This window comes from Nerophis ophidion, linkage group LG02, assembly GCF_033978795.1.
Source record: "Nerophis ophidion isolate RoL-2023_Sa linkage group LG02, RoL_Noph_v1.0, whole genome shotgun sequence".
Classification (NCBI taxonomy): Eukaryota; Metazoa; Chordata; class Actinopteri; order Syngnathiformes; family Syngnathidae; genus Nerophis; species Nerophis ophidion.
Window position 1 is genome coordinate 47,275,914 of NC_084612.1, and position 15,399 is coordinate 47,291,312.

A 15,399-nucleotide genomic window follows, 5' to 3' on the forward strand; every position below is an offset into this window, starting at 1 on the left:
GGAAATTTAAAATTGTAATTTAGTAAACTAAAAAGGCCGTATTGGCATGTGTTACAATGTTAATATTTCATCATTGATATATAAACTATCAGACTGCATGGTCGGTAGTAGTGGGTTTCATTAGGCCTTTAATTGGTTCTGTGGCGGACTTTATACGTCAACGTCTGGCCTTCAAATGAATCCAAATTAATTGAATCGGTGATTGGCCGTCTAAAACATCAGAAAAACAAACTTTTAGATAATAAATATTGCACATAAACAATCTAATAGACATAGTACAAACAACTATAGTAGTACTATGAAGTAGTTTTTTTATTACAATATATACCATTCCCTTTAAAAAGTGGACTTTTACCATATTTCCTTCCAGCTGCTTCGCCGTCAAACACACCATCAGCAGTTTCTCCATATTTTCATGGATTAATGTACACCATTTAGATCTTATCCGAACATTCTCAGCTGGCGTTTGACTCGTTCTGCTTCAGCAGTGATTGGCTCGTTAAGTCCACTACACCAGTGTTCCTTAACCATAGGGGCCCGTTGTCGGGTCACAAGCGCCCCCTAGAGGGCCGTCTAAAGATATGTGTTTCTTAGTTGTGGTCCAGATGGTACTCAGCTGTGATACACTCTTCCACCACTTGTGGCAGTAATGACAACATCAAACAATCAGAAGAAATCCGGAGCTATAGTCGTAGAGAATTTTCTCAAGTGCAAAAGCTATGACTAAAGTTTTAATTGCATTGAGTTCATTTAGGAAACATTTAATTTATTTTAGCACTGCATAAGTTTTTATGAGTATTATTTTTGTAATCAGCCTGACCCAAGCCTTGGTAATCATCCTTGATGAACTGTGAGTAGGTTAGATATAATCATTGATTATGATTCAAAATGATTAAAAATAAGATTAATAATTGATTGTTCATAAGTGAGCGGGTCCCAGGCCCCTCTGTAATGGGAAAGTAGGGCCTCAAGGTCAAAAAAGTGCAGATATCCTGAAGAACTCACTCACTTTCTTCGTTCCCAAAGGTGAAAAATGGAGTTCTGTCGATCTCTAGCTGTGATCTAATGCTACCCACTTTTGGTGGGATCTTACGGTCTTATCTCCACGGTTCCGAAATGCAGCTGAGATGAAAGAACTTTGTCCTGGTTCTTCCCCTCCTTGCAGCTCCGCACCGACGCCGAGAAGCGCTCCTTGGTGGAGAGCGGACTCTCCTGGTACAGCGAGGACGGCAAAACGGGCCTCAAGCCGGACGCCTGCGGCCCCTCGGACGCAGACGGTCTCAAGACGGAAGCGGCCAGCAAGTGGAGGAAGAAGCCTCCCGGCCTGAGTGAGGACCTGGGGGCCAGAGGGGACCTGAGGAAGCCCCAGAGTTTGGGCGCACCAGGGAGCTTCAAGAAGAGCCGGAACCCTCCGGTGGGAGTGACCTCACCCATCACGCACACGTCTCAGAGCGTGCTGAGAGTAGCAGGTAGGACCCCTGGTCAGATGATCATGGCCCGGTCCAATAAATCTAGCATAATAGTGTGAGAGTCCAGTCCATAGTGGATCTAACATAATAGTGTGGGAGTCCAGTCTATAATGGATCTAACATAATATTGTGAGAGTCCAGTCTATAGTGGATCTAACATAATATTGTGAGAGTCCAGTCCATAGTGGATCTAACATAATATTGTGAGAGTCCAGTCCATAGTGTATCTAACATAATATTGTGAGAATCCAGTCCATAGTGGATCTAACATAATAGTGTGAGAGTCCAGTCCATAGTGGATCCAACATAATAGTGTGAGAGTCCAGTCCATAGTGGATAAGACATAATAGTGAGAGTCCAGTCCATAGTGGATCTAACATAATAGTGTGAGAGTCCAGTCCATAGTGAATCTAACATAATAGTGTGAGAGTCCAGTCCATAGTGGATAAAACATAATAGTTAGAGTCCAGTCCATAGTGGATCCAATATAATAGTGTGAGAGTCCAGTCCATAGTGGATCTAACATAATAGTGTGAGAGTCCAGCCCATAGTGGATCTAACATAATAGTGTGAGAGTCTAGTCAGTAGTGGATCTAACATAATATTGTGAGAGTCCAGTCCATAGTGGATCTAACATAATAGTGTGAGAGTCCAGTACATAGTGAATCTAACATAATATTGTGAGAGTCCAGTCCATAGTGGATCTAACATAATAGTGAGAGTCCAGTCCATAGTGGATCTAACATAATAGTGAGAGTCCAGTCCATAGTGGATCTAACATAATAGTGAGAGTCCAGTCCATAGTGGAAATAACATAATAGTGAGAGTCCATTCCATAGTGGATCAAACATAATAGTGAGAGTCCAGTCCATAGTGGATCTAACATAATAGTGAGAGTCCAGTCAATAGTGGATCCAACATAATAGTGTGAGAGTCCAGTCCATAGTGGATCTAACATAGTAGTGTGAGAGTCCAGTCCATAGTGGATAAGACATAATAGTGAGAGTCCAGTCCATAGTGGATCTAACATAATAGTGTGAGAGTCCAGTCCATAGTGAATCTAACATAATAGTGTGAGAGTCCAGTCCATTGTGGATAAGACATAATTGTAAGAGTCCAGTCCATTGTGGATCCAATATAATAGTGTGAGAGTCCAGTCCATAGTGGATCTAACATAATAGTGTGAGAGTCCAGTCCATAGTGAATCTAACATAATATTGTGAGAGTCCAGTCCATAATGGATCTAACATAATAGTGTGGGAGTCCAGTCCATTGTGGATCTAACATAATAGTGACAGTCCAGTCCATAGTGGATCTAACATAATAGTGAGAGTCCAGTCCATAGTGGATCCAACATAATAGTAAGAGTCCAGTCCATACTGGATCTAACATAATAGTGAGAGTCCATTCCATAGTGGATCAAACATGATAGTGAGAGTCCAGTCCATAGTGGATCCAACATAATAGTGGGGGTCCAGTCAATAGTGGATCCAACATAATAGTGTGAGAGTCCAGTCCATAGTGGATCCAACATAGTAGTGCGAGAGTACAGTCCATAGTGGATAAGACATAATAGTGAGAGTCCAGTCCATAGTGGATCTAACATAATAGTGTGAGAGTCCAGTCCATAGTGGATCTAACATAATAGTGTGAGAGTCCAGTCCATAGTGGATAAGACATAATAGTGAGAGTCCAGTCCATTGTGGATCTAACATAATAGTGTGAGAGTCCAGTCCACAGTGGATCTAACATAATAGTGTGAGAGTCCAGTCCATAGTGGATAAGACATAATAGTGAGAGTCCAGTCCATAGTGGATCCAACATAATAGTGTGAGAGTCCAGTCCATAGTGGATCTAACATAATAGTGTGAGAGTCCAGTCCATAGTGGATCTAACAAAATAGTGTGAGAGTCCAGTCCATAGTGGATCTAACATAGTAGTGTGAGAGTCCAGTCCATAGTGGATAAGACATAATAGTGAGAGTCCAGTCCATAGTGGATCTAACATAACAGTGTGAGAATCCAGTCCGAAGTGGATAAGACATAATAGTAAGAGTCCAGTCCATAGTGGATCCAACATAATAGTGTGAGAGTCCAGTCCATAGTGGATCTAACATAATAGTGTGAGAGTCCAGTCCATAGTGGATCTAACATAATAGTGTGAGAGTCCAGTCCATAGTGGATAAGACATAATAGTGAGAGTCCAGTCCATTGTGGATCTAACATAATAGTGTGAGAGTCCAGTCAGTAGTGGATCTAACATAATAGTGTGAGAGTCCAGTCCATAGTGGATAAGACATAATAGTGAGAGTCCAGTCTATAGTGGATCCAACATAATATTGTGAGAGTCCAGTCCATAGTGGATCTAACATAATAGTGTGAGAGTCCAGTCCATAGTGGATCTAACATAATAGTGAGAGAGTCCAGTCAGTAGTGGATCTAACATAATAGTGTGAGAGTCCAGTCCATAGTGGATAAGACATAATAGTGAGAGTCCAGTCTATAGTGGATCCAACATAATATTGTGAGAGTCCAGTCCATAGTGGATCTAACATAATAGTGTGAGAGTCCAGTCCATAGTGGATCCAACATAATAGTGTGAGAGTCCAGTCCATAGTGGATCTAACATAATAGTGTGAGAGTCCAGTCCATAGTGGATCTAACATAATAGTGTGAGAGTCCAGTCCATAGTGGATAAGACATAATAGTGAGAGTCCAGTCCATTGTGGATCTAACATAATAGTGTGAGAGTCCAGTCAGTAGTGGGTCTAACATAATAGTGTGAGAGTCCAGTCCATAGTGGATAAGACATAATAGTGAGAGTCCAGTCTATAGTGGATCCAACATAATATTGTGAGAGTCCAGTCCATAGTGTATCTAACATAAGAGTGTGAGAGTCCAGTCCATAGTGGATCTAACATAATAGTGAGAGTCCAGTCCATACTGGATCTAACATAATAGTGTGAGAGTCCAGTCCATAGTGGATAAGACATAATAGTGAGAGTCCAGTCCATAGTGGATCTAACATAATAGTGAGAGTCCAGTCCATAGTGGATGTAACATAATAGTGAGAGTCCAGTCAATAGTGGCTCTAACATAATAGTGTGAGAGTCCAGTCCATAGTGGATCTAACATAGTAGTGTGAGAGTCCAGTCCATAGTGGATAAGACATAATAGTGAGAGTCCAGTCCATAGTGGATCTAACATAATAGTGTGAGAGTCCAGTCCATAGTGAATCTAACATAATAGTGTGAGCGTCCAGTCCTTTGTGGATAAGACACAATAGTAAGAGTCCAGTCCATAGTGGGTCCAACTTAATAGTGTGAGAGTCCAGTCCATGGTGGATCTAACATAATAGTGTGAGAGTCCAGTCCATAGTGGATCTAACATAATAGTGTGAGAGTCCAGTCCATAGTGGATCTAACATAATAGTGTGAGAGTCTAGTCAGTAGTGGATCTAACATAATATTGTGAGAGTCCAGTCCATAGTGGATCTAACATAATAGTGTGAGAGTCCAGTACATAGTGAATCTAACATAATATTGTGAGAGTCCAGTCCATAGTGGATCTAACATAATAGTGAGAGTCCAGTCCATAGTGGATCTAACATAATAGTGAGAGTCCAGTCCATAGTGGATCTAACATAATAGTGAGAGTCCAGTCCATAGTGGAAATAACATAATAGTAAGAGTCCAGTCCATACTGGATCTAACATAATAGTGAGAGTCCATTCCATAGTGGATCAAACATGATAGTGAGAGTCCAGTCCATAGTGGATCCAACATAATAGTGGGGGTCCAGTCAATAGTGGATCCAACATAATAGTGTGAGAGTCCAGTCCATAGTGGATCCAACATAGTAGTGCGAGAGTACAGTCCATAGTGGATAAGACATAATAGTGAGAGTCCAGTCCATAGTGGATCTAACATAATAGTGTGAGAGTCCAGTCCATAGTGGATCTAACATAATAGTGTGAGAGTCCAGTCCATAGTGGATAAGACATAATAGTGAGAGTCCAGTCCATTGTGGATCTAACATAATAGTGTGAGAGTCCAGTCCACAGTGGATCTAACATAATAGTGTGAGAGTCCAGTCCATAGTGGATAAGACATAATAGTGAGAGTCCAGTCCATAGTGGATCCAACATAATAGTGTGAGAGTCCAGTCCATAGTGGATCTAACATAATAGTGTGAGAGTCCAGTCCATAGTGGATCTAACAAAATAGTGTGAGAGTCCAGTCCATAGTGGATCTAACATAGTAGTGTGAGAGTCCAGTCCATAGTGGATAAGACATAATAGTGAGAGTCCAGTCCATAGTGGATCTAACATAACAGTGTGAGAATCCAGTCCGAAGTGGATAAGACATAATAGTAAGAGTCCAGTCCATAGTGGATCCAACATAATAGTGTGAGAGTCCAGTCCATAGTGGATCTAACATAATAGTGTGAGAGTCCAGTCCATAGTGGATCTAACATAATAGTGTGAGAGTCCAGTCCATAGTGGATAAGACATAATAGTGAGAGTCCAGTCCATTGTGGATCTAACATAATAGTGTGAGAGTCCAGTCAGTAGTGGATCTAACATAATAGTGTGAGAGTCCAGTCCATAGTGGATAAGACATAATAGTGAGAGTCCAGTCTATAGTGGATCCAACATAATATTGTGAGAGTCCAGTCCATAGTGGATCTAACATAATAGTGTGAGAGTCCAGTCCATAGTGGATCTAACATAATAGTGAGAGAGTCCAGTCAGTAGTGGATCTAACATAATAGTGTGAGAGTCCAGTCCATAGTGGATAAGACATAATAGTGAGAGTCCAGTCTATAGTGGATCCAACATAATATTGTGAGAGTCCAGTCCATAGTGGATCTAACATAATAGTGTGAGAGTCCAGTCCATAGTGGATCCAACATAATAGTGTGAGAGTCCAGTCCATAGTGGATCTAACATAATAGTGTGAGAGTCCAGTCCATAGTGGATCTAACATAATAGTGTGAGAGTCCAGTCCATAGTGGATAAGACATAATAGTGAGAGTCCAGTCCATTGTGGATCTAACATAATAGTGTGAGAGTCCAGTCAGTAGTGGGTCTAACATAATAGTGTGAGAGTCCAGTCCATAGTGGATAAGACATAATAGTGAGAGTCCAGTCTATAGTGGATCCAACATAATATTGTGAGAGTCCAGTCCATAGTGTATCTAACATAAGAGTGTGAGAGTCCAGTCCATAGTGGATCTAACATAATAGTGAGAGTCCAGTCCATACTGGATCTAACATAATAGTGTGAGAGTCCAGTCCATAGTGGATAAGACATAATAGTGAGAGTCCAGTCCATAGTGGATCTAACATAATAGTGAGAGTCCAGTCCATAGTGGATGTAACATAATAGTGAGAGTCCAGTCAATAGTGGCTCTAACATAATAGTGTGAGAGTCCAGTCCATAGTGGATCTAACATAGTAGTGTGAGAGTCCAGTCCATAGTGGATAAGACATAATAGTGAGAGTCCAGTCCATAGTGGATCTAACATAATAGTGTGAGAGTCCAGTCCATAGTGAATCTAACATAATAGTGTGAGCGTCCAGTCCTTTGTGGATAAGACACAATAGTAAGAGTCCAGTCCATAGTGGGTCCAACTTAATAGTGTGAGAGTCCAGTCCATGGTGGATCTAACATAATAGTGTGAGAGTCCAGTCCATAGTGGATCTAACATAATAGTGTGAGAGTCCAGTCCATAGTGGATCTAACATAATAGTGTGAGAGTCTAGTCAGTAGTGGATCTAACATAATATTGTGAGAGTCCAGTCCATAGTGGATCTAACATAATAGTGTGAGAGTCCAGTACATAGTGAATCTAACATAATATTGTGAGAGTCCAGTCCATAGTGGATCTAACATAATAGTGAGAGTCCAGTCCATAGTGGATCTAACATAATAGTGAGAGTCCAGTCCATAGTGGATCTAACATAATAGTGAGAGTCCAGTCCATAGTGGAAATAACATAATAGTGAGAGTCCATTCCATAGTGGATCAAACATAATAGTGAGAGTCCAGTCCATAGTGGATCTAACATAATAGTGAGAGTCCAGTCAATAGTGGATCCAACATAATAGTGTGAGAGTCCAGTCCATAGTGGATCTAACATAGTAGTGTGAGAGTCCAGTCCATAGTGGATAAGACATAATAGTGAGAGTCCAGTCCATAGTGGATCTAACATAATAGTGTGAGAGTCCAGTCCATAGTGAATCTAACATAATAGTGTGAGAGTCCAGTCCATTGTGGATAAGACATAATTGTAAGAGTCCAGTCCATAGTGGATCCAATATAATAGTGTGAGAGTCCAGTCCATAGTGGATCTAACATAATAGTGTGAGAGTCCAGTCCATAGTGAATCTAACATAATATTGTGAGAGTCCAGTCCATAATGGATCTAACATAATAGTGTGGGAGTCCAGTCCATTGTGGATCTAACATAATAGTGACAGTCCAGTCCATAGTGGATCTAACATAATAGTGAGAGTCCAGTCCATAGTGGATCCAACATAATAGTAAGAGTCCAGTCCATACTGGATCTAACATAATAGTGAGAGTCCATTCCATAGTGGATCAAACATGATAGTGAGAGTCCAGTCCATAGTGGATCCAACATAATAGTGGGGGTCCAGTCAATAGTGGATCCAACATAATAGTGTGAGAGTCCAGTCCATAGTGGATCCAACATAGTAGTGCGAGAGTACAGTCCATAGTGGATAAGACATAATAGTGAGAGTCCAGTCCATAGTGGATCTAACATAATAGTGTGAGAGTCCAGTCCATAGTGGATCTAACATAATAGTGTGAGAGTCCAGTCCATAGTGGATAAGACATAATAGTGAGAGTCCAGTCCATTGTGGATCTAACATAATAGTGTGAGAGTCCAGTCCACAGTGGATCTAACATAATAGTGTGAGAGTCCAGTCCATAGTGGATAAGACATAATAGTGAGAGTCCAGTCCATAGTGGATCCAACATAATAGTGTGAGAGTCCAGTCCATAGTGGATCTAACATAATAGTGTGAGAGTCCAGTCCATAGTGGATCTAACAAAATAGTGTGAGAGTCCAGTCCATAGTGGATCTAACATAGTAGTGTGAGAGTCCAGTCCATAGTGGATAAGACATAATAGTGAGAGTCCAGTCCATAGTGGATCTAACATAACAGTGTGAGAATCCAGTCCGAAGTGGATAAGACATAATAGTAAGAGTCCAGTCCATAGTGGATCCAACATAATAGTGTGAGAGTCCAGTCCATAGTGGATCTAACATAATAGTGTGAGAGTCCAGTCCATAGTGGATCTAACATAATAGTGTGAGAGTCCAGTCCATAGTGGATAAGACATAATAGTGAGAGTCCAGTCCATTGTGGATCTAACATAATAGTGTGAGAGTCCAGTCAGTAGTGGATCTAACATAATAGTGTGAGAGTCCAGTCCATAGTGCATCTAACATAATAGTGTGAGAGTCCAGTCAGTAGTGGATCTAACATAATAGTGTGAGAGTCCAGTCCATAGTGGATAAGACATAATAGTGAGAGTCCAGTCTATAGTGGATCCAACATAATATTGTGAGAGTCCAGTCCATAGTGTATCTAACATAAGAGTGTGAGAGTCCAGTCCATAGTGGATCTAACATAATAGTGAGAGTCCAGTCCATACTGGATCTAACATAATAGTGTGAGAGTCCAGTCCATAGTGGATAAGACATAATAGTGAGAGTCCAGTCCATAGTGGATCTAACATAATAGTGAGAGTCCAGTCCATAGTGGATGTAACATAATAGTGAGAGTCCAGTCAATAGTGGCTCTAACATAATAGTGTGAGAGTCCAGTCCATAGTGGATCTAACATAGTAGTGTGAGAGTCCAGTCCATAGTGGATAAGACATAATAGTGAGAGTCCAGTCCATAGTGGATCTAACATAATAGTGTGAGAGTCCAGTCCATAGTGAATCTAACATAATAGTGTGAGCGTCCAGTCCTTTGTGGATAAGACACAATAGTAAGAGTCCAGTCCATAGTGGATCCAACTTAATAGCGTGAGAGTCCAGTCCATGGTGGATCTAACATAATAGTGTGAGAGTCCAGTCCATAGTGGATCTAACATAATAGTGTGAGAGTCCAGTCCATAGTGAATCTAACATAATATTGTGAGAGTCCAGTCCATAATGGATCTAACATAATAGTGTGAGAGTCCAGTCCATAGTGGATCTAATATAATAGTGAGAGTCCAGTCCATAGTGGATCTAACATAATAGTGAGAGTCCAGTCCATAGTGGATCCAACATAATAGTGAGAGTCCAGTCCATAGTGGATCTAACATAATAGTAAGAGTCCAGTCCATTCTGGATCTAACATAATAGCGGGAGTCCATTCCATAGTGGATCAAACATAATAGTGAGAGTCCAGTCCATAGTGGATCCAACATAATAGTGGGAGTCCAGTCAATAGTGGATCTAACATAATAGTGTGAGAGTCCAGTCCATAGTGGATCCAACATAGTAGTGCGAGAGTCCAGTCCATAGTGGATAAGACATAATAGTAAGAGTCCAGTCCATAGTGGATCCAACATAATAGTGTGAGAGTCCAGTCCGTAGTGGATCTAACATAATAGTGAGAGAGTCCAGTCCATTGTGGATCTAACATAATAGTGTGAGAGTCCAGTCCGTAGTGGATCTAACATAATAGTGAGAGTCCAGTCAATAGTGAATATAACATAATAGTGAGAGTCCAGTCCATAGTGGAGTGGTTATCAGCCTTTTTTCAGTGATGTACCCCCTGTGAACATTTTTTTAATTCAAGTACCCCCTAATCAGAGCAAACCATTTTTGGTTGAAAAAAAGAGATAAAGGAGTAAAATACAGCACTATGTCATCCGTTTCTGATTTATTAAATTGTATAAAAGTGCAAAAATATTTCTCATTAGTAGTGGTCTTTCTTGAACTATTTGGAAAAAAATATATAAAAATAACTAAAAACTTGTTGAAAAATAAACAAGTGATTCAATTATAAATCAAGATTTTTACACATAAAATTAATCATCAAATTAAAGTGCCCTCTTTGGGGATTGTAATGGAGATCCATCCGGATTCATAAACTTAATTCCAAACATTTCTTCACAAAAAAAGAAATCTTTAACATCAATATTTATGGAACATGTCCACAAAAAATCTATTGCATTGTTGCATTTCTTTTCACAGTTTATAAACTTACATTCATATTTTGTTGAAGTATTATTCAATAAATATATTTATAAAGGATTTTTGAATTGTTACTATTTTTAGAATATTTTTTTTTAAATCTCACGTACCCCTTGGCATACCTTCAAGTACCCCCAGGGGTACGCGTACCCACATTTGAGAACCACTGCCATAGCGGATCTAGCATAATAGTGAGAGTCCAGTCCATAGTGGATCTAACATAATAGTGAGAGTCCAGTCCATAGTGGATCTAATATAATAGTGAGAGTCCAGTCAATAGTGGATCCAACATAATAGTGAGAGTCCAGTCCATAGTGGAGTAGTTCTCAGCCTTTTTTCAGTGATGTACCCCCTGTGAACATTTTTTTAATTCAAGTACCCCCTAATCAGAGCAAACCATTTTCGGTTGAAAAAAAGAGATAAAGTAGTAAAACACAGCACTATGGCATCAGTTTCTGATTTATTAAATTGTATAAAAGTGCAAAATATTTCTCATTAGTAGTGGTCTTTCTTGAACTATTTGGAAAAAAAGATATAAAAATAAGTAAAAACTTGTTGAAAAATAAACAAGTGATTCAATTATAAATCAAGATTTTTACACATAAAATTAATCATCAAATTAAAGTGCCCTCTTTCGGGATTGTAATAGAGATCCATCCGAATTCATAAAATTAATTCCAAACATTTCTTCACAAAAAAAGAAATCTTTAACATCAATATTTATGGAACATTTCCACAAAAAATCTATTGCATTGTTGCATTTCTTTCCATAGTTTATGAACTTACATTCATATTTTGTTGAAGTATTATTCAATAAATATATTTATAAAGAATTTTTGAATTGTTGCTATTTTTAGAATTTTTTTTTTTAAATCTCACGTACCCCTTGGCATACCTTCAAGTACCCCCAGGGGTACACGTACCCACATTTGAGAACCACTGCCATAGTGGATCTAGCATAATAGTGAGAGTCCAGTCCATAGTGGATCTAACATGATAGTGTGAGAATCCAGTCCATAGCATCATGAACTTAGAATTTAATGGCAGCAACACATTGCAAAAAAGGCATTTTTACCAGGGTATTGTTACACGGCCTTTCCTTTTAACAACACCCAGTAAAGGTTTGGGAACTGAGGAGACACATTTTTGAAGTGGAATTATTTCCCATTCTTGCTTGATGTACAGCTTAAGTTGTTCAACAGTCTCCCTTCTCATATTCTAGCCTTCATATTGCACCACACATTTTCAAAGTCTAGACTACAGGCAGGCCAGTCTAGTACTCACACTCTTTTACTATGAAGCCATGCTGTTGTAACACGTGCAGAATGTGGCATCGTCTTGCTGAAATAAGCAGGGGCGCTCATGATAACGCTGCTTGGATGGCAACATATGTTGCTCCAAAAGCTGTATGTACCTTTCAGCATTAATGGTGCCTTCACAGATGTACAAGTTACCCATGCTTTGGGCACTAATACACCCCCATACACACATGCTGCCTTTTACACTTTGACCCTGGAACAGTCCGGATGGGTCTTTTCCTTTTTGGGCCGTTTGACATGACGTCCACAGTTTCCTAAAACAATTTGAAATGTGGACTCGTCAGACCACAGAACACTTTTCCACTTTGCATCAGTCCATCTTAGGTGAGCTAGGGCCCAGCGAAGCGTTTCTGGGTGTTGTTGATAAATGGCTTTGGCTTTGTATGGTAGAGTTTTAACCTTCACTTACAGATGTAGCGACCAACTGTAGTTACTGACAGTGGTTTTCTGAAGTGTTCCCGTGCCCATGTGGTGATATCCTTTACACACTGATGTCGCTTTCTGATACAGTACAGGTCACGAGCATTCAATGTTGTTCACGTAGATTTCTCCAGATTCTCTAAACCTTTTGATGATATTACGGAGCGTAGATGGTGAAATCCCTAAATTCCTTGCAATAGCTGCTTGAGAAATGTTGTTCTTAAACAATTTGCTCAGGCATTTGTTGACAAAGTGGTGACCCTCGCCCCATCCTTGTTTGTGAATGACTGAGCATTTCATGGAAGCTGCTTTTCTACCCAATCATGGCACCCACCTGTTCCCAATTAGCCTGTTCACCTGTGGGATGTTCCAAATAAGTCTTTGATGAGCATTCCTCAACTTTCTCACTCTTTTTTGCTACTTGTGCCAGCTTTTTCAAAACATGTTGCAGACATCAAATTCAAAATGAGCTTACAATAACAACGTTTCTCAATGTGAACATTAAGTACCTTGTCTTTGCAGTCTATTCAATTGAATATAGGTTGAAAAAGATTTGCAAATCATTGTATTCTCTTTTTATTTACCATTTACACAACGTGACAACTTCACTGCTTTTGGTGTTTGTAGTTTCACTGCTTGAACTAGGATATTTATGTGTACTTTAAAATGCCTGGCAGTGATTTACTGGCACATAAAAGTTGTAGTAGACTTTCCCTGTGTTGGAAAGGAATGTTCCTCGTCAGAAGTTTGGTTGTCCAAAAGATTTTAGTCCAATTCATCATTTTGACGACCTGGATTCTCTTTCCTGCCACCACTGAGCTTTCCTTCTTTTCCCCGCAGCGCCCAAAAGTGAGAAGCCCCAGGATAGGTCCAAAGTTTCCATCAGGACTGCGGGTCTCCAGAGGTCACGGTCCGATGCAGGCCGGGACCATCACATCATGGAGCCCCGTAAGCCCCCTTCTGGTTTGGTCAAACCCACCACCGGCGCCTCCTTCGGATACAAGAAGCCTCCCCTGGCCACTGGTACCGCCACGATGCTGACAGCAGGGGGCAGCGCCGTCTCCGGGGGCTCTGCAACCGTGGGGAAAACTCCCAAGTCCACAGGGATCCCGGTGAAGCCCATGGGGGGCCGCAAGAACAGCTTTGACGCCAGCAGCGAGCAGAGTTTTCTGGGGCCGAATGCCCGAAACAGCATCCAGTACCGCAGCCTTCCTCGGCCCGCAAAATCCAGCACGCTCAGCGTGATCGGTCGCCCGGCATCCCGACCTGTCAGTAGCGCTATCGATCCTAGTCTCTTGACTCTGAAGCCGGTCAGCATGGCCTTAGCCAATCCACGCGTGAAAGAACCTTCCGCTTTTGGCGGTAAAATGTCGAATCGGACATTCGCCGGCCCCGTCAACCAGACGGACAGAGAGAAGGAGAAGGCCAAGGCCAAAGCTGATATGGACTGTTGCTCGCTCAAAGGGGACCAGGTCTTGTCCGAGTCCTCACGAGAGTCCGTGGTGAAAATGCACGGCTTGAGACGGACCAGCAGCAGCAGATATCCCGAACTGTCATCACCCACAACACCCAGGTGAGCCCTTTGACCCCTCTTAAGATAGCACTTTAGCATCATTTCAATTTGCAAGGTTCAGACCACACCTTTAGGCACACCTGCACGGACAAACCAAGTCCACTACGAAAGACAAAATTCAGTGCAATTTATATTTACAAAATTCTTCCACGAGGAATGTCAAATTGATATCAGATATCAATATCAGCAAAAGACCCGCATCACATGATATGTGCTTGTATCAAAAATTTTCTCAAAAGCTGTATGTGTGCGCCTTATATATGTACCAACATTGAGCCACAACAGGTCTCGCATCTACGGTAAGCAGCCGCCAACTTAATTTTCCCCCGAAGGAGAAGCGCGCGGTGCATGCTGGGATATGACAGCGCCAGGTTTGCCGTTTTCATTTCCATTTGTGTGTTTATGTGAAGACCCCAAAATGGCTCCTATTGAGAGACATGATTTCAGGATGGCAGGAATTGTCACTGAAATGCTAGACAACAGCAGCGACACTGACTCCATTAATGACCTCTCGAAATAGTGCAAAGCAATAACAATATATCAATAACTCAACGTTGCTCAAACGTTAATGTCACACAACACAACACACAAAATAAACATGTAAAGTTCACTTTATTAAGTTATTCCTCATCCACGAATCCCTCGAATTCTTCTTCTTCAGTGTCCGAATTAAACATGCCACAACAGGTCTCGCAACTACAGTAAGCAGCTGCCGGCTTCATTTTCCCCCGTAGTAGAAGTGCATGCTGGGATATATGACGTCATTAATGGAGTCAGTGTCGCTGCTGTTGTCTAGCAGTTCAGTGACAATTCCTGCCTTCATGAAATCATGTCTCAATAGGAGCCATTTTGGGGTCTTTACATAAACACACAAATGGAAATCAAAAAGGTACGCCTGGCGTAGTGATATATCCCAGCATGCACCGCGCGCTTCTTTTTCTACGGGGGAAAATCAAGTCGGCGGCCGCTTACCGTAGTTGCGAGACCTGTTGTGTCCTGTTTAATTCGGACACTGAAGAAGAAGAATTCGAGGGATTCGTGAATGAGGAATAACTTAATAAAGTGAGTTTTACATGTTTATTTTGTGTGTTGTGTTGTGTGACATTAATGTTTGAGCAACGTTGAGTTATTAATATATTGTTATTGCTTTGCACTATTTCGAGTGGTACTATATTGTGATTGCACAAACGTTTGATTTACCGTAACAGTATCAGACTGTTTTGTACGTGTTTATTGGATCGAGGAATACTTCCCCTCTACAATGTGGTATAAGTGTTGCGCTACATGTTATACCTTGCTGTTGTTAAAAATAAACAAAATACCTCGTCACTGACTTTACCTCGGAGAAAATAATAAAACAGCTGCTTATTCATTTTGGGAGTGAACGGA

General features: G+C 40.9%; 1 protein-coding gene across 2 annotated transcripts in view; it reads left to right on the plus strand.

Annotated features, from left to right (window-relative positions):
* Positions 1-15,399, plus strand: part of nav1b (neuron navigator 1b) — a 152,527-nt gene that overhangs the window by 85,924 nt on the left and 51,204 nt on the right. For both annotated transcript variants that reach the window (XM_061885320.1, XM_061885329.1), the window contains 2 exons: positions 1,166-1,469; positions 13,278-14,010. In XM_061885320.1, the coding sequence (XP_061741304.1) occupies positions 1,166-1,469; positions 13,278-14,010 (1,037 nt within the window). The remainder of the gene's footprint in view (positions 1-1,165; positions 1,470-13,277; positions 14,011-15,399) is intronic.